Source organism: Tursiops truncatus, chromosome 11 (assembly GCF_011762595.2).
Source record: "Tursiops truncatus isolate mTurTru1 chromosome 11, mTurTru1.mat.Y, whole genome shotgun sequence".
Lineage (NCBI taxonomy): Eukaryota > Metazoa > Chordata > Mammalia > Artiodactyla > Delphinidae > Tursiops > Tursiops truncatus.
Window position 1 is genome coordinate 17801961 of NC_047044.1, and position 27286 is coordinate 17829246.

The 27286-nt window shown below is 36.1% G+C and overlaps 1 protein-coding gene across 8 annotated transcripts in view; it reads right to left on the reverse strand.

Moving 5' to 3' along the window:
• The window catches only part of HCFC2 (host cell factor C2), a 60644-nt gene that overhangs the window by 31844 nt on the left and 1514 nt on the right, over positions 1-27286 (reverse strand). For 5 of the 8 annotated variants that reach the window (XR_012324223.1, XM_073788250.1, XM_019952456.3 and 2 more), the window contains exons 2-10: positions 27025-27173; positions 25396-25556; positions 16261-16469; positions 15434-15518; positions 13774-13880; positions 13481-13669; positions 11583-11825; positions 9576-9743; positions 8984-9036 (exon numbers count right to left, since the gene is read on the reverse strand). Coding sequence is in view for 7 of the 8 variants with exons in the window: in XM_073788250.1 (XP_073644351.1) it covers positions 8984-9036; positions 9576-9743; positions 11583-11825; positions 13481-13669; positions 13774-13880; positions 15434-15518; positions 16261-16469; positions 25396-25556; positions 27025-27173 (1364 nt within the window). In the remaining variant the exon portion in view is untranslated. Of the gene's footprint in view, positions 1-8983; positions 9037-9575; positions 9744-11582; positions 11826-13480; positions 13670-13773; positions 13881-14917; positions 15009-15433; positions 15519-16260; positions 16470-25395; positions 25557-27024; positions 27174-27286 lie in introns of those variants that run through there. The other 3 variants (XM_073788251.1, XM_019952457.3, XM_073788252.1) reach the window with 2 other exon arrangements.

A 27286-nucleotide genomic window follows, 5' to 3' on the forward strand; every position in this document is an offset into this window, starting at 1 on the left:
GAAGACCAGAGGACCATCATATAGAAGACTATATAAAAAGTGTCTGCAGCCCCAGCTCTGCTCTTCCAGCATACAAAGGCAGACAGATTCCTCACCTCCATTCGAACTGAAGAAGGGAGATAGGTAGAAAGATTAAAATGGGAGTCTCTGGACCATGGTACAGAGTCTCTCTGGTGAGGATGGAGCAGGGGCACCGATACTAAAAATGGGGATTAAGTGAAAGTCTGCATACTGAACAGAAAGACACTGCCCTCTCTGCATTAAGCTCCCAGAATATTGATAGCCAGGCTTAGAGTCCTTAAGCAAGAGGTTGGAGAAGTCTCAGGGGAAACCCACTGGTTCACAAGATAAGATACTGATATTTGTAGATCCTCACTCAAAAACCCTCATTAAGGTCTACTAATCAAGCATGCCCATAGGCATAGAGCTGCTATGGTCTGACATGTCTGTGTGCCCCACAAATTTATATGTTGAAACGTAACCCCCAAGGTGATGGTATTAGGAAGTAGCTTTGGGCTGTGATTAGTGCCTTATAAAAGTGGCCCAAGAGTTTTGTGGTTTTTTTTAAAACAGATTGTGCAAGACTGTTTTCACAAAAACTTGAAAAATTCACAAGTGGATCAGCAGTGCATGAGCACCCCCTTTTCCTGATGGTGAACGCCAACACTGTGTGGCTGACAGGGTCTTGGCGCTCCAGCTGGGTGGCAGGCCTGAGCCTCGGAGGTGGGAGAGACGAGTTCAGGACACTGGACCACCAGAGACCTCCTGGCCCCAAGTAATATCAATCAGCGAGAGATCTCGCAGATCTCTGTCTCAACGCTAAGACCCAGCTCCACTCAATGACCAGCAAGCTCCAGTGGTGGACACCCCATGCCAAACAACTAGCAAGACAGGAACAAAACCCCACCCATTAGCAGAGAGGCTGCCTAATATACTAAGTTCACAGACACCCCAAAACACACCACTGGATGCGGTCATGCCCACCAGAAAGACAAGATCGAGCCTCACCCACCAGAACACAGGCACCAGGTCCCCTCCGCCAGGAAGCCTACACAACCCACTGAACCAACCTTACTCACTGGGGGCAGACACCAAAAACAATGGGAACTACAAACCTGCAGCCTGCGAAAAGGAGACCCCAAACACAGTAAGTTAAGCAAAATGAGAAGACAGAGAAATACGCAGCAGATGAAGGAGCAAAACAAAAACCCACCGGACCTAACAAATGAAAAGGAAATAGGCCGTCTACCTGAAAAAGAATTCAGAGTAATGATAGTAAAGATGAGCCAAAATCTTGGAAACAGAATGGAGAAAATACAAGAAACGTTTAACAAGGACCTAGAAGAACTGAAGAGTAAACAAACAATGATGAACAACAAAATAAATGAAATTAAAAATTCCTTAGAAGGAACCAATAGCAGAATAACTGAGGCAAAAGAACGGATAAGTGACCTGGAAGATAAAACAGTGGAAATAACTACTGCAGAGCAGAATAAAGAAAAAAGAATGAAAAGAATTCAGGACAGTCTCAGAGACCTCTGGGACAACATTAAACACACCAACATTCGAATTATAGGGATCCCAGAAGAAGAAGAGAAAAAGAAAGGGACTGAGAAAATATTTGAAGAGATTATAGTTGAAAACTCCCCTAATATGGGAAAGGAAATAGTCAATCAAGTCCAAGAAGTGCAGAGTGTCCCATACAGGATAAATCCAAGGAGAAACACGCCAAGACACATATTAATCAAAATATCAAAAATTAAATACAAAGAAAAAATAATAAAAGCAGCAAGGGAAAAACAACAAATAACATACAAGGAAATCCCCATAAGGTTAACAGCTGATCTTTCAGCAGAAACTCTGCAAGCCAGAAGGGAGCGGCAGGACATATTTCAAGTGATGAAAGGGAAAAACCTACAACCAAAATTACTCTACCCAGCAAGGATCTCATTCAGATCCGACGGAGAAATAAAACCTTTACAGACAAGCAAAAGCTAAGAATTCAGCACTAGCAAACCAGCTTTACAGCAAATGCTAAAGGAACTTCTCTAGGCAGGAAACACAAGAGAAGGAAAAGACCTACAATAACAAACCCAAAACAATTAAGAAAATGGGAATAGGAACATACATATTGATAATTACCTTAAATGTAAATGGATTGAACGCTCCAACCAAAAGACACAGGCTGGCTGAAGGGATTAAAAAACAAGACCCGTATATGTGCTGTCTACAAGAGACCCACTTCAGACCTAGGGACACATACAGACTGAAAGTGAGGGGATGGAAGAAAGATATTCCATGCAAATGGGAATCAAAAGAAAGCTGGAGTAGCAATACTCATATCAGATAAAATAGACTTTCAAATAAAGACTATTACAAGAGACAAAGAAGGACACTACATAATGAGCAATGGATCAATCCAAGAAGAAGATATAATAATTGTAAATATTTATGCACCCAACATAGGAGCACCTCAATACATAAGGCAATTGCTAACAGCCATAAAAGGGGAAACTGACAGTAACACAATAATAGTAGGGGACTTTAACACCTCACTTTCACCAATGGACAGATCAACCAAAATGAAAATAAATAAGGAAACACAAGTTTTAAATGATACATTAAACAAGATGGACTTAACTGATATTTATAGGACATTCCATCCAGAAACAACAGAATAAACTTTCTTCTCAAGTGCTCATGGAACATTCTCCCGGATAGATCATATCTTGGGTCACAAATCAAGCCTTGGTAAATTTAAGAAAATTGCAATCATATCAAGTATCTTTTCTGACTACAACACTATGAGACTAGATATCAATTACAGGGAAAAAAACTACAAAATCCAAACACATGGAGGCTAAACAATATGCTACTAAATAACTGAGAGATCACTGAAGAAATCAAAGAGGAAATCAAAAAATACCTAGAGACAAATGACAATGAAAACACGACGACCCAAAACCTATGGGATGCAGCAAAAGGAGTTATAAGAGGGAAGTATATAGCAATACGATCCTACTTCAAGAAACAAGAAAAATCTCAAATAAACTGTAACCTTACACCTAAAGCAATTAGAGAAAGAAGAACAAAAAACCCCCAAAGTTAGCAGAAGGAAAAAAATCATAAAGATCAGACCAGAAACAAAATGAAAAAGAAATAAAGGAAATGATAGCAAAGATCAATAAAACTAAAAGCTGGGTCTTTGAGAAGATTAAAAAAACTGATAGGGCTTCCCTGGTGGTGCAGTGGTTGAGAGTCCGTCTGCCGATGCAGGGGACGTGGGTTCGTGCCCTGGTCCGGGAAGATCCCACATGCCGCGGAGCGGTTGGGTCTGTGAGCCATGGCCGCTGAGCCTGCGCGTCCGGAGCCTGTGCTCCGCAATGGGAGAGGCCTCAACAGTGAGAGGCCCGCGTACCGCAAAAAAAAAAAAAAAAAATGATAAACCATTAGCCAGACTCATCAAGAAAAAAGGGAGAAGACTCAAATCAACAGAATTAGAAATGAAAAAGGAGAAGTAACAACTGACACTGCAGAAATACAAAGGATCATGAGAGATTACTACAAGCAACTATATGTGAATAAAATGGACAACCTGGAAGAAATGGTCAAATTCTTAGAAGAGCACAACCTTCCCAGACTGAACCAGGAAGAAATAGAAAATAGAAACAGACTGATCACAAGCACTGAAATTGAAACTGTGATTAAAAAGCTTCTAACAAACAAAAACCCAGGTCCAGATGGATTCACAGGTGAATTCTATCAAACATTTACAGAAGAGCTAACACCCATCCTTCTCAAACTCTTCCAAAATATAGCAGAGGGAGGAACACTCCCAAACTCATTCTACGAGGTCACCACCACCCCGATACCAAAACCAGACAAAGATGTTACAAAATAAGAAAACTACAGGCCAATATCACTGATGAACATAGATGCAAAAATCCTCAACAAAATACTAGTAAACAGAATCCAGCAGCACATTAAAAGGATCATACACCATGATCAAGTGGGGTTTATCCTTGGAATGCAAGGATTCTTCAATATACGCAAATCAATCAATGTGTTACACCATACTAACAAACTGAAGGATAAAAACCATATTATAATCTCAATTGATGCAGAAAAAGCTTTCGATAAAATTCAACACCCATTTATGATAAAAACTCTCTGGGAAGTAGGCATAGAGGGAACTTACCTCAACATAATAAAGGCCATATATGACAAACCCACAGCCAACATTGCTCTCAATGGTGAAAAACAGAAACCATTTCCACTGAGATCACGAAGAAGACAAGGTTGTCCACTCTCACCACTCTTATTCAATATAGTTTTGGAAGCTTTAGCCACAGCAATCAGAGATGCAAAAGAAACAAAAGGAATCCAAATCGGAAAAGAAGAAGTAAAACTGTCACTGTTTGCAGATGACGTGATACCATACATAGAGAATCCTAAAGATGCTACCAGAAAACTACTAGAGCTAATCAATGAATTTGGTAAAGTAGCAGGATACAAAATTAATGCACAGAAATCTCTTGCATTCCTATACCCTAATGATGAAAAATCTGAAAGAGAAATTAAGGAAACACTCCCATTTACCATTGCAACAAAAAGAATAAAATACCTAGGAACAAACCTACCTAAAGAGACAAAAGACCTTTATGCAGAAAACTGTAAGACACTGATGAAAGAAATCAAAGATGATACAAACAGATGGAAAGATACACCATGTTCTTGGATTGGAAGAAACAACACTGTGAAAATGACTCTACTACCCAAAGCAATCTACAGATTTAATGCAATCCCTATCAAACTACCACTGGCACTTTTCACAGAACTAGAACCAAAAATTTCACAATTTGTATGGAAACACAAAAAACTCTGAATAGCCAAAGCAATCTTGAGAAAGAAAAACAGAGGTGGAGGAAGCAGGCTCCCTGACTTCAGACTATACTCAAACCTACAGTAATCAAGACAGTATGGTACTGGCACAAAAACAGAAATATAGATCAGTGGAACAGGATAGAAAACCCAGAGATAAACCCATGCACATATGGTCACCTTATCTTTGATAAAGAAGGCAAGAATATACAATGGAGAAAAGACAGCCTCTTCAATAAATGGTGCTGGGAAAACTGGACAGCTACATGTGAAAGAATGAAATTAGAACACTCCCTAACACCATACACAAAAATAAACTCAAAATGGATTCGAGACCCAAATGTAAGACTGGACACTATAAAACTCTTAAGAGGAAAACATAGGAAGAACACTCTTTGACGTAAATCACAGCAAGATCTTTTTTGATCCACCTCCTAGAGTAATGGAAATAAAAACAAAAATAAACAAATGGGACCTAATGGAACTTAAAAGCTTTTGCACAGCAAAGGAAACCATAAACAAGATGAAAAGACAACCCTCAGAATGGGAGAAAATATTTTCCAACTAAGCAACTGACAAAGGATTAATCTCCAAAATATACAAGCAGCTCATGTAGCTCAATATCAAAAAAACAAACAACCAAATCCAAAAATGGGCAGAAGACCTAAACAAACATTTCTCCAAAGAAAATATACAGATTGCCAACAAACACATGAAAGGATGCTCAACATCACTAATCATTAGAGAAATGCAAATCAAAGCTACAGTGAGGTATCACCTCACACCGGTCAGAAAGGCCATCATCAAAAAATCTACGAACAATAAATGCTGGAGAGGGTGTGGAGAAAAGGGAACCCTCTTGCACTGTTGGTGGTAATATAAATTGATACAGCCACTATGGAGAACAGTATGGAGGTTCCTTAAAAAACTAAAAATAGAACTACCATACAACCCAGCAATCCCACTACTGGGCATATACCCTGAGAAAACTATAATTCAAAAACAGTCATGGACCAAAATGTTCATTGCAGCACTATTTACAATAGCCAGGACATGGAAGCAACCTAAGTGTCCATCGACAGATGAATGGATAAAGAAGATGTGGCACATATATACAATGGGATATTACTCAGCTATAAAAAGAAACAAAATTGAGTTATTTGTAGTGAGGTGGATGGACCTAGAGTCTGTCATACAGAGTGAAGTAAGTCAGAAATAGAAAAACAAATACCGTATACTAACACATATATATGGAATCTAAAAAAAAAAAAAGGCTCTGATGAACCTAGGGGCACGACAGGAATAAAGACACAGATGTAGAGAATGGACTTGAGGACACGGGGAGGGGGAAAGGTAAGCTGGGACGAAGTGAGAGAGTGGCATGGACCAAATGTAAAATAGATAGCTAGTGGGAAGCAGCCACATAGCACAGGGAGATCAGCTCAGTGCATTGTGACTACCTAGAGGGGTGGGATAGGGAGGGTGGGAGGGAGATGCAAAAGGGAGGGGATATGGGGATATATGTATATGTATAGCTGATTCACTTTGTTATACAGCAGCAACTAACACAACAATGTAAAGCAATTATACTCCAATAAAGATGTTAAAAAAAAAAAAAAAGTGGCCCAGGGCTTCCCTGGTGGCGCAGTGGTTGGGAGTCCACCTGCCGATGCAGGGGACATGGGTTCGTGCCCCGGTCCAGGAGGATCCCACATGCCGCGGAGCGGCTGGACCTGTGAGCCATGGCCGCTGAGCCTGCGCGTCCGGAGCCTGTGCTCCGCAAGGGGAGAGGCCACAGCAGTGAGAGGCCTGCGTACCGCCAAAAAAAAAAAAAAAAAAAAAAAAAGTGGCCCAAGAAAGATCCATTGTCCCTTCCACCATGTGAGGATACAATGAGAAGTCAGCAGTCTGCAACCCTAAAGAGGTTCCTCACCAGAACTCTACCATGCAGGCACCCTGATCTCAGACTTCCAGCCTCCAGAAATGCAGGAAATAAATGTCTATTGTTTATAAGCCACCTAGGCTATGGTGTTTTGTTATAGCGGGCCAAATGGACTAAGACATCTTCCAAGCTCATTTTTAACGCCTCACTTAAACATGAAAGGACAGCCAAGCATCACCAGACATTTGATAACAGCCTCTAACATGGAAGTCCAAGACCAAAACAAATTTTTTTTAAAAGGAGCTTGAAAAAAAGAAATAATGTTGAGAGCAGAATATAACTCCATTTTTTAAAAAAAAGCATAATTCTTGAAGAGATAAGGGAAAATATTACATTCATGAAGCAAAAATAAAATGTCATAAAAGAAATAAAGAATAACAGCAGGCTTTTAGAGATTAAATATGTGGTTGAATATATTTAAAAATTGCATAGAAGATTTATAACATAAATGAAGAAACTTTTCAGAAAGCAGAACAGACAGAGGAAAAATAGAAAGTAAAAAGTAAAATCAGAGGATTAGTTCAGGAGGACCATCATTCAATTAACAGGAGTTTCCAAAAAAGAGAAAGAGAATGTGGAAGGAGGAAATAATCAGTAATGAAAGCCATGAGTTTCCAGAATGACGCAGCCCACTGACTGCACAGTACAGTGAATGAAGCAAAGACACACACTCTAAGGTACATCACTGTTGAAATTTCAGAGAACTGGGGATTAAAACAAAAAAAATTAGGTCATACATAAACGATCAGGAATCCGAGTGGCAACAGACTTCTTAACAGCAACACTGAATGCTAAAAGACAGTAGGAAAATGCCTTACCATTTCTAAGGAAAACATTTCCAATACAGAATTCTATATATAACGCAGCCAAGCTACCAATCAAACGTGAACAGAGAAAAGGCATTTTCACATATGTAAGATCTCAAAAAGTTTACCTTTCATAAACCCTTTCTCAGGAAATTACTGGAGAATACCAAGAAAGAATGAAATGAGATCAATGGACTCTAACGCAGAAAAGAGGTAAAAGAAACTTCCAAAATGAAACAAATGGAAGTTCTAATCTGACAGCTGAGTAGCAGACTTAGAGAAGAATTAGTACAGACTAGAGCACCAAGACAGAGGCCCTGGGAGGAATGGTTCCGGGGGCAGGGGGTGGTGAAGAAAGAAAAAAGAGACTACCTTATATGTTTGAATATTTTGAGAGGAGTTTTATTATTTTATTGGATAATCTGAGTATTAATTAATGATAGGCAAGAAGAAAACCAAGCAAATGAAAAAGTGAGGCAGTTAACAATGCCAAGAAAAACAAAAAATTACATGAAGAAGGAACAATGTTCACAGCACACTACATGGCTCACCTATGAATATGTCATCATCACAATGTAAATATCAAATAATGATTCAACTAAACATATTTAAAGGATGTGGGAAGAGGAAGGGGAGGAAATGGCAATATTTTAAGAGATCATAAAATCTTCATCTTCCATTACTAAAGACAATTGACCTAAAACTAGAAAGTCAAGAAGTGGCAGCACAAGGATTTTATTTAAAAGCACAAAGGTGGATACCAGAAGAGAGCTAAAATATTTGAAAGTAGTTGTTTCTAGAGGCAGGATCAAGGGCAAGTAGGAGCAGAGCAGGAAACTATTGCTCTTCATTATAAACCTTGTAGTACCACCTAAATTAAAAAAAAAAAAAAACCAAACATATATATATACATACATATAAATATATAAAAATATACACACATATATATACATATATATGTGTGTGTATATATATATACGTGTATATATATATATACGTATATATATAGTGTGTGTGTGTGTTTGTGTGTTTGTATTAGCCTCTGATACTATGTGTAATGAGACTTCAATCTCTTGGCCAGGGGTTCTTAATTCAGGCTACTGTCACAATGATATACGGAGCTTTCCTTAAAAACAGAGTTATCTGGGCATCGTTTTAAGATTCTGCTTCACTAGATCTGGGGAAAGGCATGGGGAATCTGTGTTTATTTGTTTGTTTTTTAATCTCAGAGGTGATTGTGATGTGCAGCCACGGTTCAGAACCCCTGTCCTAGGGTAATATGCTAAAAATATTAATAAAAATTGGGACTGTAACCATAAACATTCATTTACTGTTATAAATTTTTTCAACTTACACTGTTAGGAATGATGCTATTACTGCCTTGTCTGTGTGGGTCCATCCTGACTCCTGTAGGAATGGGAAAGTTCAGACTGATATGCTCTAAATTAGCTTCAAGAAAATACATTACAATCAAATATTTTTAAAAGTTACATATTAAAGGTTTAAAAAGTTGCATATTTATCAAAGTTTACCTGTTTTCTTAATAGTCTGCTTAATAGTTGACTGAAATCCTTTTTGGAAGAACATGTAAAATTAAATTTGCCTTTACTTTCCTTCCAAGTGCCTGTTAGTTAAAAATACTTTTGAAAGAAGCTGAAATATTTACGAAAACTAATTAAAACCATCTCCTGAAGTCAAGTAGCATGTCAGATTAAGAAAGTACATCAAAATGAACTCCAGAAAAAACATTCTACCCTACATGCCTATGTGTTCTACTACACCATAATGGTAATACAGTCAAGTTTCAGAGTTGAAACATATTTTTCAGGCAGGAAACATCATAGAATAAAATTTCTTAAACCAGGTCTAATCACAAGCTTTTCTACACTATCTTTCTTTCGTGAAGCATATGAGCATACACGCTTTAAGTGTGAAAATTATGTTACCTTGCATATTTGGTGTTGCTGAAGAATCTGATGACACAGCTTGGTACGGCAAGTCTGTATTCAACTGCAAAAGATAGCCTTCAACTGTAGGCACTTCATCCCATTTGACATGAAAAGAGTTGGTAGTGGCTTTGATCAGTTGTACTTGTGATGGTGCCGGTGGTTTCTCTAAAGAACAATATTGGTATTATGTATTAAAGTTTCAAATGTATCAATAGTTTGCCTATATAGCTTGTGGACCTGGAGTTCTGAAAACATCAGCAATGAACATTTCATCTGTTTACTAGGAGGAAAAAATTTACTCAGATAAACATAGCTATAGTAGGTCAAATAAAAATAATTTGGAGTTCTGATTTTATTTATCTAATTCCTTATATGAATAAATCTATAAACAAAATAATTTAGTTCCAAGCTGAGTCATCAAATTAAAAAAATATTTAATCCTAGAAGTGTGGGGAAAAACCAAGTACTTTATAGTTACAGCTATGCTATTTTACCTTCTTGGTAAGTTTTTAATTTTATGACCCAATTTTGAGCCAACAGCATACATGTCAGAAATACTGTTAATGTTGGCAAAAATGATTTGGACATGATATTTTGGAAAAACTTCTTTGAAGTAACTTCTTTGAAGTTAATACCTTCTTATCAAAACTTGTACTAATCAGGGCTTCCCTGGTGGCGCAGTGGTTGAGAGTCTGCCTGCTGATGCAGGGGACACAGGTTCGCACCCCGGTCTGGGAAGATCCCACATGCTATAGAGCGGCTGGGCCCATGAGCCACGGCCGCTGAGCCTGCGCGTCCAGAGCTTTTGCTCCGCAATGGGAGAGGCCACAACAGTGAGAGGCCCGTGTACCGCAAAAAAAATAAAAGAAAAAAAAAGAAAAACTTGTACTAACCAAAACAGGTAATTATTTTGGAATAAAATGTTACCAACATTTCTAAAACAATAACAATCATAGACTATTAGAACTGGAAAAAAGGACCTAAGATTATTTCTACAATATCCCTGTCTTTTTGTTTACCTATCAAATTAGGGAACTCACAAACCCCAAGGCAGTACACTCCATCTCTGGACAGTTATATAAGAAAATGTATTTTTCTAGTGAGTTGAAATCTATACACCATAATTTAATCTTTATAGAACAAGTCTAATATCTATCTCTTTGTATCTTTTAGAATAGGGGTCAGCAAACTATGGCTCATGGACCAGATCCAGTCTCTGCCTATTTTTATAAATAAAGTTTCACTGAAATATAGCTATGCTCCTTTGTTTAGGTATTGTCTATGACTCCTTTTATGCTACAGTTGTAGACGTGAGTAGGTGTAACAGAGACGTTATGGCCCAAAAAGCTTAAAATATTTACTCTCTGGGTCTTTACAAAAACAGTCTAATGTCCCTGTTTTAGAGGGTAATTAAGCCTAGTTCCTCCAACTATTCCCATGGAAATTCCTCCACGATCCTATTCACAATCCAGCTTATTTATGTTTTTCAAAGTAAGGCAACCCATACCTGAACAAAAGCAGAGAATAAGAAGACAAGTCCAGGAGGTACACCACCCACATAAAAGAAGTTACATGAAGAAAAAGAGAGAAAACAGAAGGGTGTAAATCAGTGAAATAAACTGAGAATTCTCACAACTGAAGAACATGAGTTTCCATACTGAAAGGGCCCACTGAGTACTCAACACAAGGGATTAAAAATAGACACACAACAAGATACATCATCATAAAATTTAAGAACGGTAGGGACAAAGAAAAAATTCTAAAAGCTATCAGGGGAAAGGTCACATTTAAAAGGACCAAAAATCAGAAGTGGTTTAGATTCTAACAAAAACACCTGAAGTTTGAATATAACAACTTTCAAAAAAATTTTTTCCCAGCTTTCAAAATTCTGAAGGATAATGACTTCCAATATAGAATTCTATTTCCGCTCAAACTGCAAATTCAGTAGGAAGGAAGACTGAACTTATTTTCAAACAATGCAAGATCTCAAAATAAATTTATCACCTATGCACCCTTTTCCTGGGATGTGCTCTACAAAAATGAGGATGTAAACTAACGAAGGGAAAAATATGAGATCCAGGAAACAGGGAATCCAGCACAGGTGAGAGGCAAAAGATATCCCCAGAAAGATGATGAAGGGAGACTCCAAGATGATAGGTGTGCTCAATTTGTGGAAGGCAATCATCTCAGATTGGAGGAGGAGAAATTTCTTCAAGATGAGGAAATTTGATAGAATATCTGATGCATCTAACCATAATGAGAGAAGATTTAAACAAATGAGAGCATAGACTGAATTAGTGGTAAATACATACAGATCTAAAACAAACAAAGTGACCATTATTAATCGACGGCAAACAAAAAATATTCACAATATTCTACATAGCTCACCTGTGAATAGCATTTATATGGTTATAATGTAAACACTGAACACTCATCTAACAAAATTATGGTGTAATCAATCATACTCAGAGAGTAGGGGTTAGGGAAGGTGCATAGGAGAGAGGTGAGGAGTGGTGGGAAGAAGAGAGAAATCCTTAACTTCCACGGTAGAAAGTGAGCATATTATGCCTAAACTGAAAAAAAATAAAAGTAACATATTCATGTTATATGGAGAACTGTAAGTAAATACCATAAGAACTGTTTAACAGAGCTGAAAGCACATGCTTGTGAAGCAAGGAAAATGGGAGGAAAGTGTGAGCAAAAGACTGTTATTTTTCATAAAAAACACTTATGGAAGTATATTAATCTTTATATGAACTCAAATGCACAAAACTTAACTAAAAGTGAAGAAAGGCAAGATGAAGAACCCTACTCCCCTCCCCTGCCCAAACTGAGGCCAAGTTATCACAAGGAAAAGCAAAATCTAAATTTTGCCTTTATGATAGTGGCCATGATTACTTTTAGAAAGATATTCCTGTCCACAGCCTTTTATGGAAAGGTTTATGGAAAAACTGGCCATTCAGAGACAATGATTTTTAATCTTTTAAAAGTCACAGATCTCTTATAGAATCTGGTTAAAGTGACATATTTGCTACTGAGAAAAATTTATATGTGCACATTTTTCTTCTAATCTCAGAGACTGATTAGAAGCTTATCCTTGGACTTCAGCTCATAATTTCCAATTTCAAAGATGAATCAGTAAGTTCAATTTTCTATAGTTTTTCCTCCTTGCTAGTATGTACTTCTTGCATAGAAAGCATTTAGTCTCCAACTTAACTGTTCCACTTATTACTTTTTCAAGTATCTTAATTTTAAAATTAAACTTTCTACATTATAAAAGCAATGCATGCTACTGTAGAAAATACAGATAAGAGAGAAAACCTTTTAAAAAAATGTATAATCTCACCTCTTAGATAATACTTTGGTACACAGTGTATCCTTCCAGATTTTTCTGTTTATACACTTAAAAGAAAAACTAGAATCATAGGTATGTTTTATAATCTGCTTTTCTCATAAAACAACACATACTACATCTTCAGATCTGATTTCTCTACTGGCTTCCAGACTTCTTTATTCCCTCAATTGCCTACTTGATCTCCTTATTTCAAACTTAGCAGGGTTTAAATGGAACTTTCCATTTTCTCCACAAGCCTGTTTTCTCCGCAATTTTCCCAGCTCAATAAATAGAAATACCACCAAATTATTCAAGCTAAAAACTTCATCCTTCTTTCCTCTCTTTCTGTCATCTGCCATACCCAAATCAGTCGGTTCTGTCAACAAGAACTCCAAAATACGTCCTGAATTTATCCATCTCCACGTATGAAAAACCCGAATGAACTTTTTGGCCAAACCAACATGAAAGAGAGAGGCAGTGGCTTTGCAGTAAGTCTCAAAAGACAGACATCATTTGATTATTTATTTATCTAAAGGAAAAACTGTATTTGTTAAATACTCTTACCTACCAGTATCAAGATACCAAAGATCCTTGCAGCAAACTTGACTATTCAGTGCTTTTTTGTAGCCATCTCTTCCACTCCAAAAATACAATCGAGTGCCAATTGCAACAGCACAGTGTCCAGCTCTTGGTCTTGGTCTTGAATTTTTTTTGTCTTCTTGAGAATCTGATACTAGGGTAGTCCACTCTGCTGTATCTAAAGACAGAAATATCCATGATTAATCTACTTTTCTTAAATGACAAAATAACAAAAGTTATTTTATTAGTAAACTTTATTTTAATAACTCTTAAAAGACTCACCAAGATTTAAGTAAGAAAATGAACTGGTACATCTCCATTCACAATCATGAGGTGAAGTCTCAATATTTTCCCCCTTATGTGGAACCCATCCACCAAAGATGTACATCCTGAACAACAAAAAAAGAAAACATGAAGTAGCTGTTTTTTTTTCCTAAAGCTTTAATTTTATTTTTCAGATTTAAAATGCTAAGAATAGACAAATTTATTTTTTCTTGACTCAAAGCTTCAGGACTAATAAATCACTTATCACTGTCAAGGTAATGGAAATACGATAGTGAATAAAGTGGTCTTCTTTCAAGAGTTTATAATTTTATGAAGCAATACAGAATCAAAATTATTACTCTCTGGCAAGTTATTCAAAGTGGGAAATATTTCAATTATAATACATTTGAAAATCAATAATGTATGCAATAAACTAAGGGTTGCCTGCCAGAAGGATACTCAAATGATCTATGACATCCAAAGTTAAATTTAGAATTGTATGTGTATAGTAACCAAAGAGAATTAAGTTTCTTATAACTTTGGTCACTGATATCATCGAACAAAAACCATTAGACTACGTTCTTCAGGGCCCTAAGGGTTCTCGAGACATGCCCGATGGCTGCTGAAGAAGAAAGGCTCATCAGGAAGAGCTCAGGCCATGTAGCCTCATGTCAACCAGAGAAGCTCTATTTTTTTTAAATCTATTTTATATATTAGAATTCCAATGGAAAAACTACATGTTATAAAAGGGTTCTGCTATTTAAAAAAATGAACATCTTATTAGGTTTTGTTTATGGCTATTTTTTAAGAAGAACTAATGAGGTTCTAAATTACAACTAGCTGTTTCCTAAAACATTACTTTTAAGGTGAAGTCCCTACACAGGTAAACACTTACTTAAATTCTATTTAAACAATATTCCTAATTCTGGCCCAATGTTGCACAAAAAAGGGAACTTGTTGATAGTAACAGCTAACCTTTACGGAGTGCTCTCTATGTACCTGGCACTGTTTGAAGCATTTTATATGTATTAATTCACTCAATCCTCATGACAGTCTTGTGAAGGAGGTTTTATTATTATCCACATTTTATACTTGAGGAAACTGAGGTACAAATAAAGTTTCCTTGCCCCAGAACAGATAGGACAAGTATCAAAGCTCAGACCTGAATTCGGGCAATCTGGTTACAGAGTCCACATTCTATCCATAACACCATCCAAAGTATAATCATTGAGCATAGACGCTGCCATACACACCTGGGTACAAATCAATACGTGAAAAATATGTAAAATATATAAAAAGAAACAGTGAGTTATGTGTGTCAAATCTGTTGATGGAGGACAGATCAGTTTGACAACACTCTACCTTACACTTATATAACACCTACTCTGTGCATGATATTGTAAGGAATGTGAAGAAGTAAAAGAGGCAGCATGACAAGAAAATGGTAAGTATTTTGTCTCTTATGGGCATATTACTTTATGCCCAATAAATACTTACTTTATGCACAGTAAGTATTTTAGCTCCTGTGGGCATATTACTTTATCTTCACTAAGCACAATCAAACATTATTAAATCATTTTTAAGAAATTAGCAGCATCACTCTTCTTTGTACCTATCTTTCTTAAGTTTGTTAAAAAGACAAAAAAAAGGAACTCTAAAAAACAGAAAAACACCATACTTATTTCCTATAACACTGGCTGTATGAAGGCTTCGTGGAAGTGGCACTGTCCCTTTAGTTTCTGGTTTTGACCATGACATAGTTTCTAAAAGTAAAAATAAGTATATTAGCAACTTAATCTAATAATAGCAAATTACTTCAACTTGCAGAATTTTAAAAAAAAGGACTTACAAAAATGAAGCAAAGGGTTTCAAAACCATTACTTGAATTTCATCTTAAAATAAACATTTCCAGCTGACATAAATTGCCAATCACAGAAATCTATTTACACTTGAATGTTAGTATTTGTAATGGAGAGGTGTATTTAGGGTGCTACTGATTTTGAATTAAAACCAGATTAAGGATTTTAACATTTTAAGCAAGAGCATATTGTGTAGAAGACACTCAGAAGTGGGAGCACACATACCCTCCAAATATTCATTCCTACGATCCCTTAAAATAGCTATGCAAGGAGGTTTTTCACTGACCAGCAGTAACATTACTAACGCCACATTTCCTGTAGACAGAGTAACCACATAAATTCAATCATCCTCAACTGGGACATCTCACAGAGTGAAAGGGGTACTATTGATAATTACGTGGCACAATAAGCATAAACCAGGACCATCCAAGGCAAACCAGAATATATGGTGACCTGACTTATAGGGAGCCCAGGAGAGTTACTGTCATAAATCAAATATTCATTTGTTCAACTTGACTGATCAGCAATCACTCATATCAAGTACAACTCAATAAAAACTGTAATCAAAAATATTTTTCAAAGCAATTTTTATATTTGCCTTTATCAATCATAATGAATTCCTGAGCCTGAATGAACTTAAGCTTACCTAAGTCAAGTTGCCATAGGTCATCAAGGCGAGCACCACACATTCCACCAAAAACATACATTTTAGGACTTCCTGAATCTCTTCTGCAATATATAACAGCTGTGTGGGATTCTCTTGGAGAAGGCACAATCCCTTTAGTCACTGGAATGCTCCAACCCACAACACCAGAACCATGCTGTAGCTCCAGCTCATAGAAATCATTTAAATATCTAGGATATAATGAAAGAAATTAAAACATTAACATGATATACACTTTTTATTTGCTTTTTGTTTCTATTTATAAAAATAACATATGCTTATTCATATAATACAGAAAGCCATTAGAAGAGCAGAAACCCCATAACTCATTCATTCAACATGTATTCATCAAACACTACTATGTACCAGGCACTCTTGTGGGGATCAGTAGTGAACAGAAGAGATTAAAAAAATTCCTGCCATCATTTAGCCAGCACTCTTGTCCATGACAATACCGTGACGGTTTCAAAACATAGCTGCAAATTCCCTGACACTCTTCCCATGAGGAGGTAGGGTCTATGTCCCCTCCCCTTGGTGCTAGGCAGGTTGTGACTGCGTCAACTAATAGAGTGTGGTGAAATGATACTATGTGACTTCTGGGGCTCAGTCACAGAAGGCCAATGCAGCTTCACTACAGAACACTTACACTTGGAATCCTGAACCTCCCTGAAAGTCCAACTGTCACAAAACCACCATATGGAGAGGACACAAGTAGGCACGCAGGATGACAGTCCCAGTTGAGTTCATCCTTCAGCGATCTCAGCTGAGGCATCAGACATGGCAGTGACCACTGAAGCCTTCCCATCTGAGGGCCTAGTCATCACTGCTGTGTCCTGTATGAATTCCCAATGTACAGAATCCACGAACACAATAAAATGGTTGCTATTTTGCATCACTAACTTTTGGGGCAGTTTATTACATGGTACTAGATAACCAGAACAATCAATTACTATTGACAATAATTAGTAAATACCCTTTCAGACCTCTCTCTCTATGGATACCCACATATGTATAAGCAAGATATACTACAAATATTGCTTTGCAACTTTTTTCTTTTTAAATTTTCACTCTATAATGTCATAGCAATGTCCTACATAGCTTTTCTACTCTAGAAATTGGCATGAAGCTTCTCATCTATGACATGATGTTTTCAGTGTTTTGAGCAAAGTGACACTTATAAGAATCTATCTCTCAATAAATTGAGTAATCAAATTATTACTCAAATATGAGGGCAAAATTAAACATTTTAGAACATATAAAACTGCAAAATTTAGGGCTTCCCTGGTGGCACAGTGGTTGAGAGTCCACCTGCCGATGCAGGGGACACGGGTTCGTGCCCCAGTCCGGGAAGATCCCACATGCTGTGGAGCAGCTGGTCCCGTGAGCCATGGCCGCTGAGCCTGCGCGTCCGGAGCCTGTGCTCCGCAACAGGAGAGGCCACAACAGTGAGAGGCCCGCGTACCGCAAAAAAAAAAACAAAAAAAACAACAACTGCAGTTTAGCCATATAACTGTTCTGTGAAAAAATGATGCTAGATCATCCAGGAAAAATAAAAAGAAATCCAAGAAAGAATACACTGAATAAAAGAAATGGTTGTGCAAAGAAACTAGTAATTTATAATTAAATTTAAATTGATGTTTATAACCGTGGCTGTGAGGTCTAAATAATCACTGGGAAAGACTGACTAAAAAATTAATTTCTTAACATTATTGTAGTCTGGAATAAGATTCACAACTCTATGAAACATATGTAAAAAGGGAGTAAGCAAAAAAAGGCTAAAGAAAAAGACAGTAATCTATTTCCAAAGAGTACAAGGCATCTTCAGTTTAAATGTGTATGATGATTTCCAAGCAACTAAGGGAAGCATAGAATTAGCATGTATAATTTTCAAATCATTAGCAGGAAAGAAAGAATCAAAGAAAAACAATAAATCAAGAAAAAGGAAGGAGAAGGAAAAAAAGCAAAGCATAGTCTATGGAAATAAGATGGCTGGGGGAAAAAACAACTATAAACAATGTCAAAAGAGAAGAGAAAAACTGAGAAAAAATTTAGTAAACATCACAGAATTTTCTTAATATAAAGAGCTCCTATGAAATCAAGATAACGACCAATCACACAATAGACATAGGTAAAAGGATATAAACAGGCAGTTCACAGAACAGGAAATAAAAATTATATAAATATATAAACACACATACACAAATATTCAATCTCATCACAATTTTTAGAAACCTAGCAAAGGCAGGGAAAGGGGTGTGGAGAAGCAACAACAAGCAGAGTAGATGGAAAACATAAAATTACAAGGGCAGGAAAAAACGTCCTTATTTTAAGACAAAGTCTCTTGGAGATAGGGAGTATGCAGGGGAAACAAAAGAACCCCAAATCCAACTATAAGCTATTAATAGCAGGATGATATTAAAACTATTTAACAACTGATATGGCATAGAGTTAAACAGATCAGAACGAATCCCAGCCAGTATGCTATACCAGTGCATACTAGTTAATTGTTAGTCCTATTTACATAAGATAAGTCTACAACAAAATAATACACACAAGTTGAAATTATATATGTAAGGAACAAAACACAAATTCACAATCACACTGGGAGATTTTAACATGTCATTCAGAAGTTATGACCTACACCCACAGGATAAAAAAGCTTTGAATAATAATTTAAAACATTGATTTAATAAAGAACCTTTTAGCCAAACAGTCAAGAACTTACAATCTTTATGAAGAACTATGGAATAATTACAAAAAATGACTGTGAAATAGACCACAAAAACAATCATTAAAAAGGAGAAATCCTATAGACCACATTTTTTTTAACCTCAATATAATAAAACTAGATATTAGCAACAATAACAAAACTTTCCATTTTGAAATTTTTCTTTTTTTTGGCCACACCACTCAGCTTGTGGAAACTTAGTTCCCCAACCAGGGATCAAACCCAGGTCCATGGCAGTGAAAGCCCAAGTCTTAACCACTGGACCACCAGAGAATTCCTCCATTTGGAAAATTTTAAAAATTAAGCTCAACATCCATTTTTTGGTTAAAAAGAAAGAAAAAATGAATTAGCAAACTATAGATTTAAGAAAACTTCCTTATATATATGGAACCAAAAAATACAACAAACTAGTAAATGTAACAAAAAAGAACCAGACTCACAGATATAGAGAACAAACTGTGGTTAGCAGTGGAGAGAGGGAAGGGGGGGAGGGACAACATGGGGTAGGGAATTAAGAGGTTACAAACCATTAGGTATAAAATAAGCTACAAGGACATACTGCACCACACGGAGAATATAGCCAACATTTTATAATTATAAATGGAGTATAACCTTAAAAAATTGTGAATCACTATACTGTACACCTGTTACTTATGTAATATTATACAACTATACTTCATATATATATAACTTTTTTTTTTAGAACTTCCTTAATCTGATCAAAGGCATATACTAGAGACCTACAGCAAACATCACAATTAAAGATAGAAAGGTAAATATATTAATGAAACAGAAGAGAGTCTAGAACAAGAGCTCACAAACTTTTTCTGGAAAGAGCTAGATAGTAAATATTTTAAGCTTTGTAGGCCATAAATTCTGTCACAACTACTCAACTCTGCCCTTTTAATATGAAAGCAGCCAGAGACAATATGTAAATGAATGGACATGGCTGGGTTCCAATGAAACTTTACTAGCAAAAACAGGCAGCAGGCCAAATTTTGTCTACAGAGAGTAGTTTGTAACCCCTGGTCTAGAGAGTCTAGAAAAAGACCCAATTCTAAGAGAATTAAGATATGACAGAGATGGGAGTTCAACACATTGTGTCGGGGGGGACTGGCTTATTTAATAAATGGTGGGAGAACTGAAAATTCATTCAGAAGAAAAAGTAAAAAGCCTCACACTAGTCACAGAAATATATTCCAAATGCATTAATATTTTAAACACAAAAACAAAGCTGTGAATGTACTAGAAGAAAATATAGAAAAATTATTTTTATAGTTTTGGGACAGGAGATTCTTCCTAATAAGCAGGATACAAACCAGAAAGCCATTAAAAAGTATATTGTCATACTTGATAAAACAAAAATGAAAACCCTTAAAAAAGCGGGGGGAGCAAACAGAATACCTGGGAAAAAATATCTGGAACATATAAAACAAATTACATAGAGAACTCCTAAGAATCACTAATAAAAAGAAAAACAAAAATCCATGAAAATATGATTAGAAATAATAAATGAATTCAGCAAGGTCACAGGATACAAGATCAATATACAAAGACCAAATGTATTTCTATATGCTAGCAATGAACAATCCAAAAATGAAATTAAGAAACCAAATCTATTCACAATGTCATCAAAAAGAATAAAAAGTTAGAAATAAATTTAACAAAATAAGAGCAAGATTTGTACATTGAAAACCTCAAAATATCGCTGACTGACAATAAAGAAGATCTAAATAAATGTAGAGACATTCCATGTTCATAGATTGGAAGACTCAATACTAATAAGATAGCAACTGTCCACAAATTGATCTATATAGTCAACACAATCCCTATCAAAATCCCAGAAGACCTTTTTGCAGAAATTGGCAAGTTGATCCTAAAATTTATAGAGAAACGTAAAGGATTCAGAATAGCTAAAACATTCTTGAAAAAAGAGTAATAAAATTTGAGAACTTATATCTTCCTATTTCAAAACATAATATAAAGCTACAGTAATCCAAACAGTGTGGTACTGGCATAAGGCCAGTGGAACAGAATTGAGAGTCCATAAATAAATCCTTACATTTACGGTCAATTCATTTTCAATAAAGGTGCCAAAACAATACAGTGGGAAAAGGATAGTCTTTTCAATGAAAGGTGTTGGGAAAACTGGATATCTACATGTAAAAGAATGAATTTAGACACTTACTTTACCCAGGCATAAAAATTACCTCAAAATGAATCACAGATATAACTACAGAACTTTTAGAAGAAAATAGAGGAACAAAGCTTTGTAACCTTGAGACACGCAAAGAGTTCTTAAAAAGGATGCTAAAAGCATGACCCATAAAAGAAAAAATGGATAAACTGAACTTATCAAAATTAAAATCTTTGTGCTTCAAAAGATACCATTAAGAAAATAAAAAGACAAGCTACAGATGGGAAGAAAATATTTGCAAATCACATATTTGATTTTTTAAAAAACCTGTATGCAGAATATATAAAGAACACTTATAATTCAATAATAAGAATACAAGCAACTAAATTTTATTTTTAGATTTATTTTATTGAAGTATAGTTGATTTACAATGTTACGTTAATTTCTGCTGTACAGCAAAGTGATTCAGTTATACATATAAATATATACATTTTTTTCATATTCTTTTCATTATGGTTTATCACAGGATATGGAATATAGTTCCCTGTGCTATACAGTAGAACCTTGTTGTTTATCCATTCTCTATATAATAGTTTGCATCTGCTAATCTCAAACTCCCAATCCATCTCTCCCCCACACCCCCATCCTTGGCAACCACAAGTCTGTTCTCTATGTCTGTGAGTCTCTTTCTGTTTCATAGATAAGTTCATTTGTGTCATATTTTAGATTCCACATATAAGTGATCTCATGTGGTATTTGTCTTTCTCTTTCTGACTTACTTCACTTAGTATGATAATCTCTAAGTCCATCCATGTTGCTGCAAATGGCATTATTTCATTCTTTTTTTATGGCTATGTAGTATTCCATTGTATATGTGTACCACATCTTCTTTATCCATTCATCTGTCTTTGGACATTTAGGTTGTTTCCATGTCTTGGCTACTGTGAATAGTGCAGCTATGAACACAGGCATGTACGTATCTTTTCGAATTATGGTTTTTTCCAGATATATGCCCAGGAATGGGACTGCTGGACCATATGACAACTCTATTTTTAGTTTTTTGTGAAACCTCCATACTGTTTTCCAGAGTGGCTGCAGCAATTTACATTCCCACCAACAGTGTAGGAGGGTTCCCTTTTTTCCACACCCTCTCCAGCATTTATTATTTGTAGACTTTTTTTTTTTTTTTTTTTGCGGTATGTGGGCCTCTCACTGTTGTGGCCTCTCCCGCTGCAGAGCACAGGCTCTGGATGCGCAGGCTCAACGGCCATGGCCCATGGGCCCAGCCGCTCCACGGCACGTGGGATCTTCCCAGACTGGAGCACGAACCCGTGTCCCCTGCATCGGCAGGCGGACTCCCAACCACTGCGCCACCAGGGAAGCCCTATTTGTAGACTTTTTAATGATGGCCATTCTGACTGGTGTGAGGTGGTACCTGATTGCAGTTTTGATCTGCATTTCTCTAATAATTAGCAATGTTCAGCATCTTTTTTTGTGCCTGTTGGTCAAGTGTATCTAACAAATGAACAGAGATTTGAATAGAAATTTCATCAAACAAGATATATGAATGGCTAAAAAGCTCATGAAAAGAAGCTCAACATCACTGGTCATTAGGGAAATGCAAATTAAAACCATAATAAGATACCACCTTACACCCACTAGGTTGGCTGTAAAAAAAAAGACAGACAATAACAAGTGTTAACAAGGATGTGGAAAATTTGGAACACTTATACATTGCTGGTGGGAAGATAAGATGGTAGTCACTTTGGAAAACAGTTTGGTAGTACTTAAGAAGTATAAATTTCCCACATGACTCAGCAATTCTATTACTAGGTATCTAATCAAGAGTAATGAATACATGTCCATAGAAAGACCTGTATGCAAATGATCATAACAGCATTATTCATAAAAGCCCAAAACTGGAAACAATCCAAACGTCTACCAACTGATGAACAGATAAACAAAATGTGATATAACAGTACAATGGAGTATTATGCATCAGTAAAAGGAAGAAATATTTGATACATGCTACAACATGGTTGAACCTTAAGAACATTATGCTGAGTGAAAGAAGATAAATGCACAAAAGCACATTTGTACGAAATGTTCAGAAAAGGCTAATCTACGGAGACAGAAAGTAGACTGGTAGTTGCCTGGGGATTGGTATGGGAATGCAGACTGACTGCAAATGAATAAGAAGTTTCTTTTGGAGTGATAGAAATGTTCTAGAACTGGATTGTGGTGATGGTTACACAACACTGTAAATTACTAAAAATCATGGAATTGTACATATAAAAAGGATGAATTTTATGGTATATAATATATACTTCAACTTTTTAAAATAGAAAAATAAACAAGGACCTGAACAGACAATTTCAAAAAAGTAATTGTAAATATCCAATAAGCATTGTTAATCAAGCTCATTCCTAGTTTAAAAATAAATCAAGATAAACCCATGAAATGTATTTCACCAATTATGTTGGCAAAAACTAAGAAGAGTGAGATGATTCAGTATTGCTGAGGGTATAAGGCACTCTCGTACACAGTTATTAGGAGTATAAAATACTTCCATCTCTTTGGAGGTTGATTCAGGGGTACCTAAACAAACTTAAATGTACCCTTTGACCAACACCCTCCCCCCCCAATTCCATTTATAAGTATCAATCCTACAAAAATATTTATACATGTGCAAAAACTGTAATAGCAAAATAATGGAAATATTTAAATGTCCATCTGTAGGGGAATGGTTAAATAATTTGCATAATTCAGACTACTTTTCAGCCTTTAAAAAATAGGTCAATCCATATCTACTGCCATGTAAAGATATATTGTTAAAAGTAAAAAACAAACAAAAAACCCAAACAAGTAAACAGCCAAAGTCATAAAGCAAGAAGAAAGACCTCACTTGTATAAAAAAATACATGTCTGCGTAGAATCAGATTAAGGTTCCCAAGTCCCCTCTCCCAGAAAGCAGAACATGTATCCTTGCATCATGACTCAGGTCTTGGCTTTAGGGCTTTCTCTGACCAATGGAATGTCAACAGAAATGAATGTGCTAGCTTTAATCAAGGTTTTAAAAAGTATCACGTGTATCTAGTTATTCCCTCTAGCAGCATAAACTTGAGAAGCTTACCCTTAACACAACAAAAGCTAATACAATGTGTTACATGAAAAAGGTTCCAAAAGATACACATCAAACTGAATTATGTGTTCTTGCCTATGCTGGGGAACAGTGATGCTATGAGAAAGAACTTCGTATACTTTTTAGTTTCTTGAATTTTACAAGTCTGTACCTAAAAAAAATTGTTTAATGGAAAATGAAAAAAAGACATGGGCTAAAAGTAAAAGTATCTGGATTAGTGTGGTGGTATAAATTCTTTTCCTTTTCTCCAGTTTCCAATTTTTCCATGTAGTTTTAGTATATGTTATTTTTTAAAGTCTGGAGGAAAAAAAAAGCTAACTCTATTATCAGTCTAATGTAGGTAAAAAGACACATTATAATGGCGATGACAACTACTGATATTGCTGATGGCAACTTGAAAGTCTTTTGAAAATTATTCCAATAATCTTATTTAGCAATCACAATGACACTGAAAGGTAGGTATTTAATCACTCCCATTTCACAGTGAAGGAAAACAGGCTTAGATTACTTCCACTAAAGGACACATACACGGTAAGCAGTGAATCAGAAAATAGCCTTTTGGATTCTAAACCTCCAAATCCTGAATGCTATAATGACCATGTGATCAAAACATTATGCAAAAAGAAAAGAGGCAGTGATTAATTCTGTTTGGAAAAAGGAGGAGAGAATTGGTTCTGAAAGTACTTGCTTGTGTGAACCACTCTTAACAGCTTCCTATGAGAAAAATGGAAATGATAGCCTTCATTCTATATTCAGATTTTTGTCACTAACTCTCAGAGAAATATAATTTGAAAATATCCATTTATTACTTTTCATTATCGCTTATGACAACTAAAATTCATTATGGCTCAACATATACAAATATATTGCCACAAGCAGTTATATTAATATCAATTTAATAAGATGATTTCTGATCGGAAAAGGCAGTTTTGAAAACAGATATACTCCAGGGACTAAGGAAAACACAAAATGGACACAAATTTGTTCACTGTTAGGTTTAATTGAAAATGGCTAAGCTTCATCACTTTTGATAATTAAAGATGGAAGAAATGAAATGTTCTTAATCTAAATCGTAAAATAAACATTTGGTCTGAAAAAGTGTTGGCATACCTGGGAACATTATTGTTTGAATCTTCACTTTCATTTGCCAGGCCACCAAACAAATAGCATTTGTTACCATATAAAGAGAAGCTATGTCCCAGCCGAGGACAAGGAGGTAAACCAGAAGAAGGAGGATACGGTTTCACTTTTTTCCATAACCAACGACTTGCCTAAAAAAGAGCATAAATACTCTCAGACAAAATCAGGAAAGTGCTCCTATACTGTCAATAGTGTAACATCATACCAATACATTTTAATCTGAATCCGATCAGAAGACTTCAATAAGCTACTTTTGGGACAAATGACAAGTTAACCAGATAACTTCAGGAATTAAAATGAGTGTTCCAATAGAAATTCAGTCTAATCTTCCATATTCACAGCTTTCCACAATGGCAAACTAAGCTTATAATAATAAACACTAACAGTTATAAAATATTTTCCAAATGAAAAATTCAACATTATTTATAGCTTTAAGATTAAATGTAATTTATGTACTCTCACTTTTTGAAATTAGGTAATCCATGGATGGTATATATTTTAACCTTTAAATAAACATAAAGCTCATTAAAAAGTTTTTTTTTTTCTTGGCCGCTGCATGGCATCTGAGATCTTAGTTCCCCAAACAGGGATCGAACCTGTGCCCCCTGCAGTGGAAGTGCGGAGTCTTAACCACTGGACCACCAGGGAACTCCAACATAAAGATCACTTAACAAACCAAACTCCAAAACTTATTCTCTAGCCATGGATGCTTTCTTTATCTAAAACTATTTTTGAAAAAATTTTTAAATGGACTGCTTGTAAATAGGCATAATTCACCTACATCTGCCAATTACCAGATATCCTTATGATCACAGAAGTGGGAATATACAGTTCAGGAATAAAAGTCAGTTAGGGCTGTCACAGAGGGCTCTGCGTCTGGTTTATTAGAGAGTAAAATCTAGAAAGGCTATTTGAAACTGTTACCCCTTTTGTATGTACTGCCAGAAAGGGGAAAAAAGTGATTATTAGCATGAGGGTAACAATTTCTGTAACTAAGGCAGAAGTTTTCAAAAACGTACGGTCTGGAGACCAGCAGGAGCAGGTGGAAACTCAGAAGGAATGCAAATTCTCTGTAGAGAATACTGATTCAGAAACTCTAAGGGCGGGGCCCAGCAATCTGTGTTTTCACAAACCCTCCAGGTGCTTCTGCTGCAGGCTAAAGTTAAAGAAAGACTGCGCTAAGATACAAAAGCTCAAACATATAACTTGTACAACTGAGACTAAGTAACAGGTATCTTAATGTTACAAATGTTGCACTGGGTATTGGAAAAAGACTTACACTAGAAACTTTGGCTTTGGGACTTCCCTGGTGGTCCAGCGGATAAGACTCCGCGCTCCCAATGCAGGGGACACGGGTTTGATCCCTGGTCAGGGAACTAAGATCCCACATCCCACATGCCACACGGCGCGGGCAAAAAAAAAAGAAAAAAAAGGAAACTTTGGCTTTTTAGTGAAGTGGAAATGTTTTCTTTGAAGCTATGAAATGCGAAGCTCACACTATTTTAAGCATGTTAATGAAACATTTTGCAATCTTTCAAAGAATTATGAGCAATATCATTAAAATTTCAGGTTGAGATAATAAATTTGAAATATACTTACTTGTAACTCATATAACTCATTGCTGTATCTTCCGTATTCAACCATTCCCCCAAATACTAATATTCTGGTACCGTCACAGACAAATCCATGGGCAGCACAGCCTGGAGGGATGTCTCCTCTAACAGCTGGCAGGAACCACTGATTTGTAACTAGTTGCCAAAATAAAATTAAAACCAATTATAATAAACAGTTATCACAAACTGTGAGTCTGTACTTTTATATGAATCATTTATATCAGTGGTTCTTAATTGGGAATGGTCTT